The 18,594-nt window shown below is 44.9% G+C and overlaps 1 protein-coding gene across 3 annotated transcripts in view; it reads left to right on the top strand.

The window, feature by feature from the left end:
- kcnh2b (potassium voltage-gated channel, subfamily H (eag-related), member 2b) overlaps window positions 1-18,594 on the top strand; it is a 105,675-nt gene that overhangs the window by 57,632 nt on the left and 29,449 nt on the right. For all 3 annotated transcript variants that reach the window (XM_019873774.1, XM_019873775.1, XM_019873776.1), the window contains 4 exons: window positions 1,746-1,901; window positions 2,452-2,665; window positions 3,073-3,389; window positions 3,470-3,681. In XM_019873774.1, coding sequence (XP_019729333.1) covers window positions 1,746-1,901; window positions 2,452-2,665; window positions 3,073-3,389; window positions 3,470-3,681 — 899 coding nt within the window. The remainder of the gene's footprint in view (window positions 1-1,745; window positions 1,902-2,451; window positions 2,666-3,072; window positions 3,390-3,469; window positions 3,682-18,594) is intronic.

Raw genomic sequence — 18,594 nt, 5'->3', positions numbered from 1 at the left:
ATGTGCATGTCGGCCGACGTGGTTGTTAATTGTGGAGTTGATCGCTTAGCATCAATATGCAGGTAAGAGACATGAGGCCGGGATGCAGATCGTTTTTTTGTTTTCGTTTTTTTTTGTAAGTTACTTTTACTGTAGGTCAATGATAAGAGGAATAAGATCCATTTTTAATGTTACTCCCACCGTCTAAAAACCAAAGTCAATTCTTTCTCATCTGTTTTCTATGTGTTGTGTATACGAACCTACTGACCTGCCATCGTCCCCCCGACCATTTACTGAACCGTAGAATCCAATTTCACGCTAATTTGTGGCACAATAGTCCCCATACGGAAGTGTGTGCATTTCTGATTACCGGCAGAGGGAATTCCATTCAAGAGTACAGTACGATGAATCGTGCTGCGGGTGCACAAGTGGATCGTCAAATTTGCGTTCGTGACCACCCGTTTTGTTTCACCAGAAAAAACTGCAGTTGGGTTTGTATATACCCAAATTTAACCGAGGTCAGATCAGGTTGACCCATAAAGACACCTTCCAAGCATTCTGAACACATAATAGTCGAGTTTATTTCATTAGTCTTGTCATGGAAGATTGTGACCAAATCAGCGTGTGACATCCCGTCTTTGGGTGACGCGCTGCGGCGCAAACACCTTCCGCTATTAAAACGGGACCGAAGGCAACATCGCAGCTGTTCAGGGAATCCAGGCATGAATCGCCATGACCCAAAAGCTCCTGAATGAATCCGAGCCTCTGCAAATACTGACACGAGCACATAGGCGTGCGCACGGACACATGTACACGCACACACTCTGAGATCTAGCCAGATGGTGTAATCCTCTGGTTTTTCTCCATGTTTCATATTTCCCCCCTCCTTTGCGGGGATTATGCTGCCGTCCAATCGGATTTAGCCTCGCTCCCCGAGCTGTGATGTGATATGAATGACTGGCACGCTGTCTGTTCCTCTATCGGCGGTATGATTTGCATGTCGGCCGACGTGGTTGTTAATTGTGGAGTTGATCGCTTAGCATCAATATGCAGGTAAGAGACATGAGGCCGGGATGCAGATCGTTTTTTTGTTTTCGTTTTTTTTTGTAAGTTACTTTTACTGTAGGTCAATGATAAGAGGAATAAGATCCATTTTTAATGTTACTCCCACCGTCTAAAAACCAAAGTCAATTCTTTCTCATCTGTTTTCTATGTGTTGTGTATACGAACCTACTGACCTGCCATCGTCTTCATTTTTAATGTTACTCCCACCGTCTAAAACTAAAGTCAATTCTTTCTCACCTGTTTTCCCTGTGTTGTGTATTCGGACCTACTGACCTGCCATAGTCCCCCCCGACCATTTACTGAACCGTAGAATCCAATTTCACGCTAATTTGTGGCACAATAGTCCCCATACGGAAGTGTGTGCATTTCCGATTACCAGCAGAGGGAATTCCATTCAAGAGTACAGTACGATGAATCGTGCTGCGGGTGCACAAGTGGATCGTCAAATTTGCGTTCGTGACCACCCGTTTTGTTTCACCAGAAAATGCAATGTATGCAACATTTGCATTCTTGTTCATACACAGGCTGAAATTGCGAAAGGTATAAAGCTAAAGTAATAGCTCACGTAATCCGTTTGGCGACAAGGTGTCCGGTTTTTAAAGCCATGCACTTTCACATTCCATGACAAGATGCCCTGGATAAAAGCTTCCACTGATTGCGATTGGTTTAAGTGAGTGTGATGTGTGTGTGTCCCCCTGCAGGTCAGTGCTTCCTATGTATGGTGGATGTGGTGCCCGTGAAGAACGAAGATGGCATGGTGATCATGTTCATCCTCAACTTTGAGGTCATGACCGAGGAGACATCGCGGGACGGCAAACAGGAGCTCAACCATCGCCTTCCCACCTGGCTCGTCACTGGTAACTATCGGCTTGACTGTCGCTTGCACTGTACTGAAGGGGCAGAGACACATATAAGAAAAAAAAAAAAAAAGTACAGAGTTGCGGTCGGGAAGCGACTCGCAAGATTTGAATGGAGCATCACATCACTTACACAGCCCAACTGAGATTTTGGTCTGAGGAGGAATTTCAAGCTCACAGCTATCCAGTCAGTAATTGAAAAGCATCGGTGTAATCCACCTTGATCAGTGTTCCATTCATCCGCATATACAACAGGTGGCCTGATATTTGCAAAGTAAAATTACTTATGTGAATCCTGTATTGTTTTTTTAATTACATTTGACAGAAAGGGTTTTTTTTTTTTCGAAACTGTCTGTGGACTCAATGTTCCATACACAATGTTGCTATTTTCTAATCAAGTCATGCCCTGAACTTTGGAGCAATTTCCTCTTCAAAGCCTATTTCGGCTCAACACGATCCCGTTCAGATCTCCTCTCCGCACCGCTCTCGCCTTTCTGTGTAATTTTTTTCCTCCATAAGCAAGCGGCTACCTTCTTGCCCTCTTCATCAGGTCGTCCCAGAGGCTTCAAGTTGCGCCTTCCCCTGCTGCGCTCGCTCTCCAACAGTAAAGTGTCTCTGGATGACGCAGAGTCTGGCCGGATCCCCACTGCCACACCTTTGCCACTGCACCCGGTCGGCCATTGTCAGGAGGCCCTCGGCTTGGGGGAGTTCCTGCCCCTTCCCCCTATGCTGTCGGATCATTCCGAGCAAGTCAGTGAAAGCAGGTAGAGCTCATAGATTTGTTTTTGTGAAGATGCGCGAAGGTTTCAGTATTTTGATGAGTAGTTTCCTGGTACTTTTTCGGTAAACTGACAGTGAGCCCTGCTGCCAATAGAGAAAATCGACTAGTTAATGCCCCCTAAAGAGTAATTGTCTTAAGATGCCATGTGGTAAGAAACCAGTTTTTGATTAGGCAGAGCGACGGACTGTCTAAAAGAAGCTCCAACCCTTATTTCAACATAGTTCTTTGGCACAAAAATTGCAAAGAGCAGTACTTCTTTGTGAAAATGGGCTACAGTGAATTGGCGAATACTTTCCAAATTTAATAAGTGGTCTTTGTCAGCACAGCAGGTTGCGGTTTCTAATTCAGTCTCAGCGTCCCAGTTAAGCATCTTGTTTTTCTGTTTCCAAGATCAGCTCTACAAAGTTGGCCAGAAGACCACGTGGAGGACCATCGCACTTTACTGGAATCTGTGTCCCTCGTACCGCCTCATGCACCTCACCACGTAACCCACTTGGTCGGGCCCCTTACCCAGTCGTCTCCTTGCGTGGCGTCGCACCATCGCCTCAGCCTCAACCAGGACGCCTCCGGCTCCAACTGTTCCCTGTCACGCAGCCGCGAGAGCTTCCACAGCATGAGGCGCGCGTCCTCCGTTGACGAGATCGAGGCCATGAGGCCTGACTGGGACCGGAAAAACCGGAGAGCCAGTGTCCGACTGGGAAGCACTGGTGCGAAACATCGTGGTTACAAAACAAAATGCTGTTTTTTTTTTTTTTTTTGTCATTTGAACCCCCTTGTGCATTTGCAGGTGCAGTGAACAGTAAGTCCAACATACTGAACTCCACGTCAGACTCTGACCTCATGCGGTACCGAACCATCTCCAAAATTCCTCAAATCACCCTGAACTTTGTGGATTTCAAACCCGACCCGCTCATCGCCCTGCCCTCAGGGGAGATGGACATCATCGCGCCTTGCAAACTCATCGACCGCACGCACAATGTGACGGAGAAAGTCACGCAGGTAGGACTGAGTTTCTTTCTCGTGCGCAAAAGAGACGTAGCGTGTGCCACGTGTCGCCGCTAATGAGCTGCCTTAGCCTAGGTTGCGTTTGATGAAGCTCCTCACAACATCTCGCGACATTAGCTTTGAAGGGAAATGGTTTGAGACGAGCCGAGATCGTGCGCTGTGTGGTCACTTAAAAAAAAAAAGTTGCATTTGTGGCTGAAATGTCTTTAAAGTGTTTGCTTTTGTTGTGCTTGATATATTAACAGATTGATGAGCAACTCATTTTGAGTTTTCGTAAAATATTTTATCTATGTTACTTAACAACCCTTTATAACCTTGAAGAAACTCGTATGAGCAAGCGAAAGGGGTCGGCGAAGGGAGTATTAAAGATTAAGTTAAGCCATCTGTTAGGGCAGGAGTCTATCGGGAGTTACTAGAGGGAATAGGAGTGATTTGATCTGATCATGCTCTTTTTTTTTTATATCGCTCTCAACAGACAATAATCCAGAGCTGATGACGCAACACAACAATGTAATCATGCTACAGTATGCGAGTTGCAGACGGCAAGGTCAACACAAAACACAACCCGAACTTGCTTTATGTGTGAGGGTGGGGGCGCAGGGGGGGCATATACGTTAGTGTACTGCAAAGAATATGGCTTGCTTGGGATGCGCAGAGGTGTAATGTCAACTCAGGCCTGAAGGTGGTAGCATCACATTGAGACGTTTATTTCAAAGCCTCTCAAAATATGAACCCTGCATCTGAGTGAATCATTTACATACTCCATGAAACGCATTTTTTTTTTCCATTTTTACATAGTTGTGTGTCGGATAATAACATATTATTTGGTTCAGTGTTGTATTATGTACTGTATTGTTGCATAATGTAGATTGTACTGAATTTGGAGTATGGGGCTGGCACAAGTTCCTGAAAGCTCGACAAAGAACACTTGTTGTGACATCATCAACATTACATTAAGTGGAATATAGGTCGTACATATTTGTTTCATGAGCGGGCATTATGGGAAGACTTTCCTCGGCACAGGGTACTTCTCTGTGGACAAGTCACAAGTCGTGCTCTAAATCCTTACAGAATATGAACAGTGGTTGCCTTCATTTGCGACCCAATTGCGGCACAAAACAGCCATGTTAAGTTGGATTTTAATTGTGGTTGTTCAGATACGTCTTTGTTTAGATATATGAGCATGTCAACCAGCAGTTGAAAAAAAACACATTAAACGTATGGAAGCTGTGAAATAGATCATGATTTAAATATTATTAACTATTTATATTTATATATTTTTTTTTTGAAAGGCTGAACTGAGCATTGAACTTATGTTGAGCCGTACACTTCTGGCAATGTCTCAGCAAAGCACTGTGTTTGTGAACTAGGGCAGAAATGAATTGAAAACGTGGGCTTTTCATCTGCACAATGGAAACCGCTTTCAGTCTACCTGGAGGAAAATAACTTCATTTATTCTGTTTAGAGCTGTGGATGAGACAGACAAGACTGCGGCTTGGTTTGACTTCGCCCCCCCTAGTTACTATTACCCCTTTATGTACGCATGCATCGTCTGGAACAAAGAAAGCAAGCTCCTCATAATAGACATCGTATTACCGGCAGGCTGCTGTGTTATGTGCTTGAATCTGCTTGTCCCGTTAGCTAAAGTGATTTTTTTTTTGTTTTTCCTCCCGCTGGGTGATGTTTTCAGCATGTGACTATTGTATGTTTGACTATAATACATAAAAAAAAATACTCCTTCCATGCTCTGGCACCAGTGGCTCGGTCTCTCAGTTAAATTGGCTGGAATGGAGTCGAGGAGCATGTGACACAGTCAACCTGCAGGACTGTAATTTAGCCGCCTGCTCTGTGGCTCCGCCTCAATACCTCAGACTGATTGAGTGTTTTCCCCCATGTGAGTTCAATGACCCACAAAGTAAAGAAGCGTCTTGTCGGTGTCTTGAAGCCATGCATATATATTTCCACCACGTCTGCTCATTATTCAGATGAGGCATATTGTAATTCTTTGAATAGATCCAATCATTCTTTTGCAGATTTCTCAGCCACACCGATCTGCTCGCGCTGACGGCTAATAATTGCTATTCTCACCCGACAAGCGTGATGGAGATAATTATAACCTATACAAATTAAAAATAAAAAATACATTTCAGTATTGTACTATTGTGTGCCAAATCTTTGAATTCCTAGTGTTAATCACGCACATTTGTCATTTCGTGCGAATGAGTGATGGGCAAACAAAAAATGGGTTGAAATGGTTGAACATCGTCCAGCTAATCTATATCTACCTAATCTGTTTCCCTTTCTGTTTCCCAAGCATGGAGCAGGCATTGATTTTGCCATTTGCAACGCTCTATATAACTTTAGTCGTTCGAAAGTAAATCCGGGCTCGGGCTGTGTAAGAACATGATGACACTGTCCCACGGGGCAATCACGATTGATTTGAGTTGAAATGGAAAATGTTCCATCATTAACACGTGTGCGGTATTACTTCTAAATTAACTGCCAGGAACAATGTAGCTTTGCTTCAAGGTTGCCTGGATTTCGCTGTGCATGTCAAACTTTTCCGATTTTTAAAAGGCAACTGTAATTTTGTGAGCAGATAATCTGCCGTGACCTTTGAAGTGCAAGCCGAGATGTATGTGCTCAGATTGTACTGAGTGACTGAACGTAAGTCCACTTTTGTTTTTGTTTTGGAAAAAAAAGTGCTTTGCCGCCATCTCTTGGCTTTTACAGGTGATGGTAGATTTTTGCTATTTGCAGCAGGCCTCTGTCCTGTCATTTGTGTCCATTGTATGTCCAGTATGACAGCATATGCATACAGCACAGATAGAGATGATGTGCATTTCATTTTTATGGAGTAAAACAATCACCTTTAACAATCACTGTCAGATATGTCTCGGGAGGAGAAGGAGGATGAAAAAAAAAATAATAATAATGATTTTTGAGAGGGCACCCAGGTCCACCAAGCAATCCTGTTCGCAAACATTCATCATTGTCTTCAGCGTTTTATCGTTTACATTTTTAAATTTCTTCCCTACTCTGGCGGTCTGTGTTCTTGATTTTGTATTATTTTATTTTAATTTGCATCACTTTGCCAGTTATCCTTGAGCACCCCCCCCCACCCCTCCATTCTTCCCCTTCCCCACATCCCTCCGCACTGTTGCACGGTATGACCCATTTCCTCTGCCCTGGCCCCATTCATCACGGGGCTCCTCATCATAACAAGTAATTGAATCAGAGAGGGGGTGAAGTTTTACGGAAACACAAACACTGAGAAGTTTGCCGTTTCTGTTGCTTTCATAGAAATGTAGCTGCGTGGGTCCAAGTGCCGAATTTCAAGATGATTACAGTGTTTGACTGCGTTGACGTTGACTTCACACACGTTCTAACCCGCTTGCACTGGGGCCCAAAATTGGACGTAGCAGATGTCGCTCGAACTCCGTCGCCCTTCTATGCCATCGTCATAATGTTGCATACTCGAGATGTGTGCTTCATTCAACACTCCATCCATTTTCTATCACGTCATCATTTGTGTCGTGGGTGAGCTGCCGCCTTTCTTATCCGCACAGTTAGGTCAGAGGCGGGGTATGCCCTGGACCGGTCATCGGCCAATCGCAGGCCCCTGCGTGTGCAGAGAGCAAATTCGAATCTCTGGGAAGAGGTCTCTGGACTCAATTTAAAGTTACCCGAAATGCACCCTTTTGTTCTGTCGCACAATCAATGCCCAGAGGTTCGACGGTTCCGGCAAGATCAGGTACGGTAAGTGAGCCGGTCAGGCACCCGCCTCGGCCCAATCCATCATGCCGCTAGCAAGCTGAAGGGCGGGGCGGTGAAGCCGGCTCATCTCAAGAGGCAGTGGAGTGAACCAAGTACGGAGCCAGAGTGCTCCGTCACGACACACAAGCATACGCGTACGCGCCATGTTTTGTTGAAACCCACTGCTATAGTGTCTAATAGTTTGTGAAACATGAGGTGCTATTACTCTGTGAGGTTGCATACTACACCCGAAAATGTGAATGAGATGATGCCACTTAGAAAAAGAAAATGCATTCATGCACTGGGAGAACATGAAAATGTCCAGCTGACAGGTTTGGAATATTCACGTCCATCTTGCAAAGTTATATCCAGTAGGCGTTAGTTGTCAGGATGATTTCAGCTGCTGCACGTACCCTCGATGCAAGGAAAAAGGAGTCCTTCGCTTGGAATGAAAACGCCAACATTTTGGTATACCGTCTCTCCTCATCGATGTCACAAATTTGCACAAGCAAACACATTCGGTGTGCTGACGAGCAAGTGGATGTGAACTTTCGAAGTCACCCGTAAGGTCGACACCTAATGGGAATCAATAGCTGACTCACTGTGTTATGTCTCTGACGCACACGTGCACACACACACACATCACCAAGTGTGATTACCTTTAGCACTACCGCGGGCCCTCCGGAGAATACGAAACCTCTCCCGAGATCAGCGCGGTGGCGGCTCCTTGTCATTTGACAGGTTCTGGACGCAGATGCTGCCATTTAAACCCACTCGTTATCTCTGACCCTTGTTCAGACCTTGTTCAGAACTTCAACCCCGCAGAAATATCAGCGTAAACACCACCCGGGTTGTGCTGTGCCGTATTTAGAAGACAACAGCCAGAAAAAAAAAATCTTTACCCCACTGAGTCAATAGATTTCGCTATGCTGTCTTTATTGGTTTGTAAATTTGACTTCATGTGAACTGAAACTAATTCCTTAATTCAGTTTGGCAGCTAAAAAGTAATTTCCTCAATTAGAATCCCGAATTCTGAGGTGCCTCAAAAAGGTCTACCGAAGAAAGTGGTCAGTGACTGGACATTAAGAAGCATGTGTTTTTGAAATCATCGGCGGCGGTGCCACAACAGATTACAGTCAGTGTTCTCATATTAGCTTGGCCAGGAGATGCGATTATATGTGGATGGGGATTCTCCATTGTCTGCCCATTGGCTTGTGTGAGGACCATCTGCACGAGCAGCTTGCACTGTGATGCTCACACACACATACACAAGATTTCTGGTTCATCTGCGCGCTAACAAATCACGGTCTACACAAATCCACACATGTGCAATATATCCCGTTGATAAATGGAGAATTCAACAGTACATGCGATTGTGCACAGGAAAAAAAACCTAAAAACTAAACATACGATGGCCACGTAACAGCAGGCCTCTTTATGTTCCAGTGCTGTGAAAAATCGCCATCATGTTCTTATTTAGGTGAGCTATTTTCCTGACTAGAGAACTGCTGAGCGCACCACTTTCCAATTTAGGAAAATGACCACCCCATTCAGGAGTACCACAGGGATTTGTTGGAGGATCCCATCATAACGTGCGCGGTCCGTCATGAGTTGCAGTCTGGGCTGGGTTCCGAAGAGCTGACATTCTTGGCATAACACCTGCTGTGGCAAACTCATTTGCCCAAAAGTTAAACTCTGTGGGAAGCTTTTCTCTGCGCTTGGCTCTCTAAAATACTCAATTGCACGTCTCTTTCTCACTTGGCCCGTCCACCTTAATCTCTCAATGTCATTTCGCTTGTTTGTGCCCTTTGGTTCAGTTACTTCACGCCTTTGTGGTTTTTATTAGCTTGCCGCGGAAGGGACGTGAGAACACTTGGAAGGATTTGCAGTTTTAGGTGGAGATGACGGTCTTTGAAATGAGCTATCAGGGGCAAGAGGAGGGTAAAGTTCAGCTCCAGGATCGTCTTTGGACGTTAACAGTGTGACTCATCGCCGCCCTGGTGTTTGCCAAAAGGATTTGGGAACACAAGGCTGGACTCACACTTGTTTTAAAAGGGGAGATGTAAATGATGCGTTGCACTTTGCCCTTGTGCTCGGCACTGGCTGCAAGTGAGCCAGATGCTGATGGAGGTGATGAGAGGCTTCCTTGTGTTTGTTTTTAAGTGTGCTGCTGTCATGATTGACAGGTCGAGCTGCTAAAATGAAGTAGCCTCCCTTGCCCGCCGGGGAACCATGAGGGATGAGGCAGATTGTGTTCTTATGGAGGTATGAGCACGCAAAAAAAATGTTTCACTGACTTGTTATTGACCGCCATTACAATAATTAAACTCAAAAGTGTGGCAGAAGTCACATCCCCATAAACTGTGCACAGAGGCAACAAACATTGAAAGGGATCAGGGAAATTCAAGTTGACATTCAGAAAAGTTCTTCCACAACGGCGGCATAAAATGAAATTGCTGAGCCAACATCAATGGAAATCACTGTAAGTAACTTCTTAAAATAGTTACTGCGGTGACAACAAATGGACAGTTTAAGGACGAGTTGCCGTGTTTAATCCTCTCTCTCTCTCTTTGAAACACTTAAATGCATACTTTTATTCAAAGGTCGTTTGCGGTTTCCAACTGCCGCAAGGATGTTGCACATGTATGATCTTTGCTTTGTCCTTTTGTTTTCGATTGTCACACACTCCCCTTGATTTTGCTCAAGCGCCAACAAGCTAAAACAAGTTTGTGGAGTGGAAGTGGAAAAGACGTTTAAAGCAAAACAATGTGTGGCGTATCTCATTTGTACTTGCTATTCTCAGCATTACGATGGCGATAGCAATGTTGTTGACGCCAGACACGGGGGAAATACTACGGCACAGGGATTGCAGTGTTTATTAGCATACTGTAATTGAGTCCCATGAGACCGCTTACGTAAAACTTTTTGTTGACTCGGTCGTGACAGGGTGCGGGTCATTCCAGGGGAAGGGCTGGCGTTTTGTCGGGACCGTCTGTCATATCAGCACTTTAAAAATGAAATGCTTTATCATCATCGAGTGTCTCGAAAGGGACTCAAAAAATGACCTGGGATGGTTTTAGCTTAATATCGTGCTTTTTAGCGTCCCGTCATCGCTTTTTGTTCATGGCGTTCACGTGCACGCATGGTGTGGAGTAGCATGTCGCTTGCAAGGGGAAGGAGGACAAACATTCACTTCAAATCAAGTGTTTTCCAGGAAGCGCTTTTAGACACCAGACAAGTGCCAGCGAATTGGACCTGGGGCCTTTTACAGGATGACGTTCAACCTTGAAAGCAACCCGGTCTCTTTTTCAATCAAATGTAAAAAGGCATTTTATCTCTGTCTTAAAAAAATGTCAATATCATAAAAAAGATGGTTGTTTTTTTTTTTTTAACGACCCTCAATTTTCCCAGTTGGAAAGAGCACATCCTTCGTAGCCTCAGTAACTCCGTAGGGGTTTCACTATTCTTCCACGGTTCACACCTATTTGGTCCTGCTGTGTTCCCCTATTTCTCTCTTCCGTTGCCTCTGTTTGCCCATCGTCTTAAAAGGTCATCCCCACCTGGAGTAGCCTGCAAAGAAAACTGTCACATCCAATCTGTCACAACACTCAACACTATTGTGTCTGAGCGCACGCGTGTGTGTGTGTGTGTGTGTGTGTGTTCGTTCTGTCACACATTACACACGCTTTCCACACTGACTTTACAATTCAAAGCCAGTGGATCCCGCCCGGGCATATTTGTGGTTTGGCTGATATGATTTTGGGCGAGAGCCACGTTACACCCCAGAGAGGTCGCCGGTCAATCATAGGGCATTGAATGAAGTAGATTACAAATATTATTAAAACATGGTTAATAAATGGAAGATAACGCAGGCCATTGCTATCGGTGCAGAGTACAAAAAAAAAAAAATAGCTCTGGAGTTGGTTAATCCGACCCGTGATCCAAAGGACATTTATCTCGGCGGACGATCAAGGTCAGAAAGACTTTGCATCACTGGAGAAAATTTCCTAAATGTCTTGCCCATTTCTAAATTAAGAGAGGGTTTAAATAACGTGCATGTCTGTTTATATCAAAGTTGATGCCTAGTTAATGAGCTGGGAGAATCATTACATCTGTAAGCGGAATTAATGACGTTAATATTTTTGTGGGAAGTCGTCGCCATATTCGGATTTCTCCAGCTTCAGTATCCAGCTACAAAACCAGTCAACTGGATACGGGGAAAAGCGCCTTTTGTGCGATGAATTGCCGTGGCTCTGCAACTAGTTTAAAAGCATAAATTGAAAAACGCAGTCTCATAATGAGAATGTTGAGTCACTGTGTTGTCACGGCTGCTGTAACATGGCGGTACTGTGACGTAAATGCTTGGTAATGAATTGGCCAAGAGCAGAAGCAAATTTACATCAGAGGCTGGAATAACGATTGGCGATGCACAACATTCAGTCACATTTGTCGGCCCTTGTGACGATCACCTTGACCGACTGTTTCCCGTACTGCTCTGAAATTGTCGTTGGTATTGAATAGCTGGGCACTTGTGTTATTTATTCCCTGATACCTAATCATATCTGACCTTTATCTGTTGATCCGCCATGATTCAGGAAGTGACTTGCGTGTGATTTTGACTGACTCCCCGATCACACGTTACCAACTGTAGTTAGCATGTGTTATGGCTCCCACCGTATTTTGAAATCGTCTGTAAAGTGATGCATTCAAACCGTTTTGTATCCTGGTTTTGTTTGGTCTGAGCTGCAGACTATCGCAGGTGATTTATTGATCGGCCTGAATTAGAGAACGACACGTACACTCGGAGGTCTTTCTTCAGGCTTTCTTCAGCATGTTCTCTCAACACAGTAAACCTCTGTAAAACCACTTTCCTGAAACTCCAAGCGTTTTTGACATGTTTTTAGTCATTGCTAATTTTACTCATTTCTTGCCTGAATATTTATGCTGACCCGCTGCGGGCATTTTCCACATGCATCACCGTCCTGTTCATCCAACCTAATACACCACGTGTTTGTCTTCGCATTGCCCTCAGCCAACCCTTGACTTCCAACTCTCCTCCCACTGCCTCCCTGGAGCTTTCTCCTCTGCCACGGCATCCTTGTCGTCCTTCCTGATTTTAGTCCCCACCACAGTCCCCAGAGGAAAGACTAACCTTTACTCGAAAATCCATTTTTGTATCTCATATTTATCTTGTTCAATCAATCCGCTCTCAATGGGTCATCATTAATGTGGCTGACGGGACGGTTGGGAGGCCGTCCTTTGCCTGTCCTTGTGACTTTGGGTGTAACATTTGGGAATCTGTAATCCCCTCCCACATTATGATGTATGTAATTCGGTAGTGGGGTTTCTCCATTTAGCCATGCACCCTTGAAACACTGAGGGACAACCCAGAATGCAAAGGGGGGGCTTCGGGGTTGGGACTGCCGACATCAGCAATAGGCAAACATTAAGTGGGACACAAGCATGTGCTTCAGAGAGGAAGGTAATGGTGTCATTTTTTTATAAGCAAGCTCGTGGAAGGAGAGCGTGTTTGTCTTTGAGCGTACATGTTTTTTTTTTCTTTTGTTTTTTTCATGGATGGGGAACCATTCTGGGCCATTTCTATTTTTGAATTTTTCAAGTATTCAAAAACAGAAATGTTTATATCGAAATGAAAAAAAATTGCCCTGTTGCATTCGCTTTGCCACTTTTTAACGCTACATGCCAGAAATTCATCTGAAAAAAAGTAAAGCTGATAGCAACAACTTGGAACAATGCAGGCAACTTTAAAATGAAAAGTGATTGGACCGCTCCTCTGTCTGTCACATTTATTATGTTTCTAAGAGTGCCCATAAGGGACAGTCAAGGTGATGAAACAAAGTTATACCAGTTTCCCATTTAATCAATATCAGTTGTGCGTTGTGACACATACGGTCGGAAACAGATTTCAGTTGAAGCCATTTTTCTTCACACAGTCAATTAAGTCTCAGAATAAGCCTCCAAAAGGTTTAACCTCTCAAGGTCCTTCCAAGACGTTTCTTTGGAAACTAAATCACTGCGGGAAGTTGGCCGGCTCCACTTTTTTTTTTTTCCCCCAAATGAAGCCAACTCCAAGCAATACAAAAATAGCAATTTTTTTGGCTGATTGTATTTCTTTGTGACAATAAGGCATTTCACCGTTAAGGATACACAAACAAGGCAGGGAGTCACATATGAACGATCTGTCATTCTCACAACCATTACGTGGGTATGCTAACGTAGCTTATTTGAAACACCGTTTCCTCGGTTCACACACACAAGCGGGTAAAGATACGCTCTTGCAGCAGCAGCCACACGTCATTTATCACACAGCCCGTTTCAGCCACGACCCAGGGGGCGTTTGACAAGGCAACGAGGTAGTACCTGACATTGTGATTGTGTAAATCGTCCTCCTCAGCGAATTAAATACGGCTGACCGCTCTTTTTGTGAGATGGAACACTAGCATTGTTGTAGCTACAAACTGCTGACAAGTGAGCTTTTTTTTTTTTTTTTTTCTTTTTAGGAAAGTGCAATATTGGTAGCTAGCCTTCTTTCTAGGTAGTGAATGGATGGGAAAAAAATGTTGGCCTGTGCGTTTTCATATCTGATATTTTATTGAAAGGTTGAATTTGCAAGGATTTTATTAGCTCCCTCCAAATGCTTCAACTGGACACACAGGCATCTGGCTGTGATTTTGCACACCATCAAATGGTCTCATCTCCATTTCAAGACTTGCTGAACTATTATTGAGGATTTAGTCACCCCTGTGGCTGCGCTCAATTCTAATTCTGCCAAGACGGCACCATGATAGCGAATATGCCTGCTCTCTATCTCCGCCCTGCGGAAGACTGATGACCGGGAGTCATCTGAGCATGGTAATAGAAAAGGAGAGCAGGGAGCCGCCATCATATTTGTGACTTGAGATGAATTTCTTCCACTCTGCAAAAGTGCCACGGTTAACTTCGGTTTTCGTGCAGAGGTGAGAACAGACATAAAAGGGAAGAGTGAATAATCCAGGTGATGGAAGATGTCAGTGACAACCAAGCTCTGTTGAAAAGTTTGTTGCCACGAAAACTTTCTTGTCTGCTATGAGGATAGTCTATTGTCTGAGGATTTCATATTGACTGTACATTCAGTGTTTGGCTCTAAAACAGCGAGCACATCAACTGATTAGGTTCATCACTGGTTATATCTTCAGTGATCCACAATATCTGCATGATGACTACATGACAGGGCGTATCAATAAGAGTACAAGTCGTCATGACTTGGTCGGTGGACTTCGAGTGAGATGCCCGACTGTACAAATGTGGAGAAGGGGGGATACGGATCACGGCGTAGTGAAAGCATACGTGCCAACGCACGTAATGAAATCCCGGATCATTTTCTATTCATATCCAAGGACTTAGGTCCCGAAAAGAGACCACATCTGGTGACAACAGGGCACCCTAATTCTCCTACAACCTCCGCTCACTGTCTTCCTCCGTTCCAAAGGCAAGCTACAGTTTGACCTACTGCCAGTCCAATAAATAGATTGTTAAAATTGTGGCTCTCTTTAGTCGACCAAATGTGGTGACCGGGTGCATTGCGGATGCTGTAGTGCCCTCTGCTCCAGGAATATACAACTCTACTCGCGAGCTCTTTCGAATGGCATTAATGTTAGCGCCTTTTCGTAAAGGTGGCATGAGCGCCCATGACCCTGCTGCCTCTTCTGCCGTTGACCTTCCTCTGACCAAATACACCAGTTGGTTTGTATTAACTCGTGCGCATCAGCAAAGTGGACATAGCCATGTTTTCTTCCATTATACCACGAATCACCATCAAACTTTACTTTCATGGTGAATATCGAAAGGCCGTATCACGCCATAAGGCCATAAAGACTTTCAGTTAGGATGTCATGTTTGATCGGGTTTTTGAATACAATTATAAAAGTTGTTTGTGTGTGCGGGTTTTTTTTTTTTAGTCCTTTTAACCTAAAATAAATGGGCTTCTACTGATACAGTGCGTTATGTGTACTAGTTTCAGTAACAAACTGCTCATGAGAATTGGGCCACGTGTTGGTTCGTGTATGTGTGTGTGTGTGTGTGTGTGTGTGTGTGTGTGTGTGTGTGTGTGTGTGTGTGTGTGTGTGTGTGTCTGTCCAACTGCTCCAAGCTAGGCGTTCCGTGGTCCCCGTTCATGCAGCGCCAGCAAAGCCCTCACTCGGGATAATTACCAGAACTTGTCAGTGTCTCACAAACACACACTGCTGTGCCTGGAACAATTTTGGTTTGGTAATGAGTCTCATAAAGCACGAAGACTATTCTCAGTGCGATTCATCAAAGACTATTTTCGAGCCATTAGATATTTTATTTTATTCGTCACTGGATGTGTCAAAGAAAAAGGAGAGTGAAATGCATGTTTGAGAAACAGACCGTGTGACTCATACATGTATGTAAATATATATGTACATACACGCGTACCAACACAAATAAGTGCGCACACACACACACACACACACACACGCACACACACACACACGCACACACACACACACGCACACACACACACACGCACACACACACACACGCACACACACACACACGCACACACACACACACGCACACACACACACACGCACACACACACACACGCACACACACACACACACACACACACCTCGACTTACACAAACTAGGTCAGCGAAAGGTAACGCAGCATTTGCTATGAATCATAACCTACCGCCAGAGAAGGAGGCTTCCACGGGATCGGTGTGATGCATGGCTTGCTAAAGATCAATGATTGGCTTGTGTGATGGAAGTCAACACACCAGCACGCGTTGAACTGCTTTTGATTGATCGTTTTTCACCTGTCAATTTGACAGGTGCGGTCAGATAAAGAATCACATTGTTGATTATTTTATTGTATGACTGGTGTTTTACACACATTCATCACAATTATTAACTGAAGGGTGTTTTTAGACAGCAACAACAATGGTACTCGATTTGACATTTGTGAACAGGCAATGCGACGGTCAGAAGCCATCAAAGCATGTTTGCCAGCGTCAACGTTTTAGCTGATTACATTTGATCAAATGCAGCGTTTCTAATCAGCAGTCCAAAATGTTGGCGTTTTCATTTGTCAGTCATGTTTCAAGTGGTATTTATGTCATATTTTAATTAGTCTGCGTTAAACTATTTTAACGATGCTTCCTCGAGGGAAGGACGTGTGGGGATTCTCGTTGCCTGTTATTAAGCACCGTTTCAAGTGTGAGCCGTCGCCATTGAGTGCGCTGGAGCCTCCGTAAATAATAGAGAGCCAAGTGAAATGTCCGAATGCTAAAATGCTACAACCTGCTTTGACGTGATTTAGTTGGAAAGGCTCAGCCGTAAATGTAGAGTGTAAAATGGGAGGCTTAAAACGGAAACACACTCAAGCAAGTGACACGGAGATGCAAAAAAAAAAAAAAAAAAGCTGCGGTGGCATAATCCTGGTTGAGGATGTAAAACACTCTCCAACACAAATGCCCTAACACACACGTTATCCAGCTGCGTGCTCAGTAATGAGAAGCGAGGCAGGCAAATGTCAGGAGAGAAAGATGCTGAGCGTATCGGAGAGGAACGTCACAGTGGACAGACCGAGGGATTTTATTAGATACGATTGTATAAAATGTTTACATATTTCCACTTGATGACATCATATTGGCGCCACTTCTCAGCTGTCCAACTGTGCCCACTTGACATAGCTTGAGAACGATAACATTTCCGCATGCCAAGTATTCTGTTTGAGACGTTCTCACCACACGTTGAACATAAGCTACCCTTACGCATGTTTTAATACATTAATCACCGAGGCTTAGAGAGAACATGCAAGAGAGAGAGAGAGACGTACTGTACGGAACAGAAATGAATATACAGTACCAGTAATCTACTCAAGTCATATATTTTACTCAACCAGCTGCCTCTCCATATGTGTCAGGCATCAGGTCGCTTCTTTTATCTGCTATCATACCATCACAATCACTGAGGCTTTGGCTCGGCCGTCCTTGGTGTTAACTGCACAGAAGTATATTCAACATGTATAACATGTGGGCCTTTGTTTGCCAAACTGTCCATTATCTAACTGTAGTCGACTGAAAACGGCGGAAAGCATCCGGTAAAAAGTATCCGGTAAACTAGCAGAAATATAGGAAACAAGCTCAAATAGCCGAAGTTGCCTAAAATTGTTGTTGTGACGTCTGGCTTGTCTCAAAGTACAGTATTTACACTTTATATGTACAGCACATTTTCATTTATTGTGTTATTTATCCGACACAGTATGAATTAAGGTACGACTAAATGAAGAAAAACAAAAAAGAGATTTGTCTTGGTGAGCTCCTAAAAGGAGGCGGTGATCCTTTGTAAAGAGAGAAAGCAAGAGAGCTTTACCGACGAAGAGAGCGACAAAGGGGGAGGCGGGAGGGAGGTTGCACAGGCGAGGTGGGTGGCGGGTGGTTTTTTGTGGGGGGGGGGGGGGGGGGGGGTTAGCTGAGCGGAGAGAAGTCTCAACAGCAGCAGCAGCAGTGAGTCTGAGCATTCACTGAAAGCCACAGCTGTGGATCTGATACGAGCATGATCCTCGAGCAACCGGCTAAGACTTCCCAAGACTCAGGGTGACAGGTACTGAGAGACAGAGAGGAGACCCAGCACAAGAGAAGCGAAGAAGAGGGACCAACCAAAGGAGCCTTAACACCGGGGCCCCGTCAGCGATAGGGTGGTCCAAGGGGAGGAGGCGGAGGTGCGGACACGCAGACGGCGCTGACTTTCGTGCCAACTTTGCACTTTCCACCTTTGGGAGGGAGCGGAGAGGGGAGGACAGCCGACGGAGTGGCAGGACGGGGAAGCGCAGATGGCGGGCGGGCACGGGGGGGCAGCTGGGGAGGCACGGGCGAAGTCCGACGGGACGCGGCCGTGCCCTTGGGCCGAGGGTCCTGGGCCGATCAGATGAGCGAGGTGTCGCTGAGCGGGAGGGACAGCCTCCCTCAAGAGGGAGGGAGAAACGCCAGGGTCCGGCGGGCTGTCCGGATATCTTCCCTCGTGGCTCAGGAGGTGAGTTGGGAGGTTGGATTCTGTTTTGTGCATGTGTCTGTGTTTCGCCGCTGATTACATGATCAGAAAATGAAAAGTGTGTGTGTGTGT

Source organism: Hippocampus comes, unplaced genomic scaffold (genome assembly GCF_001891065.2).
Source record: "Hippocampus comes isolate QL1 unplaced genomic scaffold, H_comes_QL1_v1.1 scaffold126, whole genome shotgun sequence".
Lineage (NCBI taxonomy): Eukaryota > Metazoa > Chordata > Actinopteri > Syngnathiformes > Syngnathidae > Hippocampus > Hippocampus comes.
Note: the sequence above shows the minus strand (reverse complement) of the source record. Positions and strands in the feature narration are given on the sequence as shown.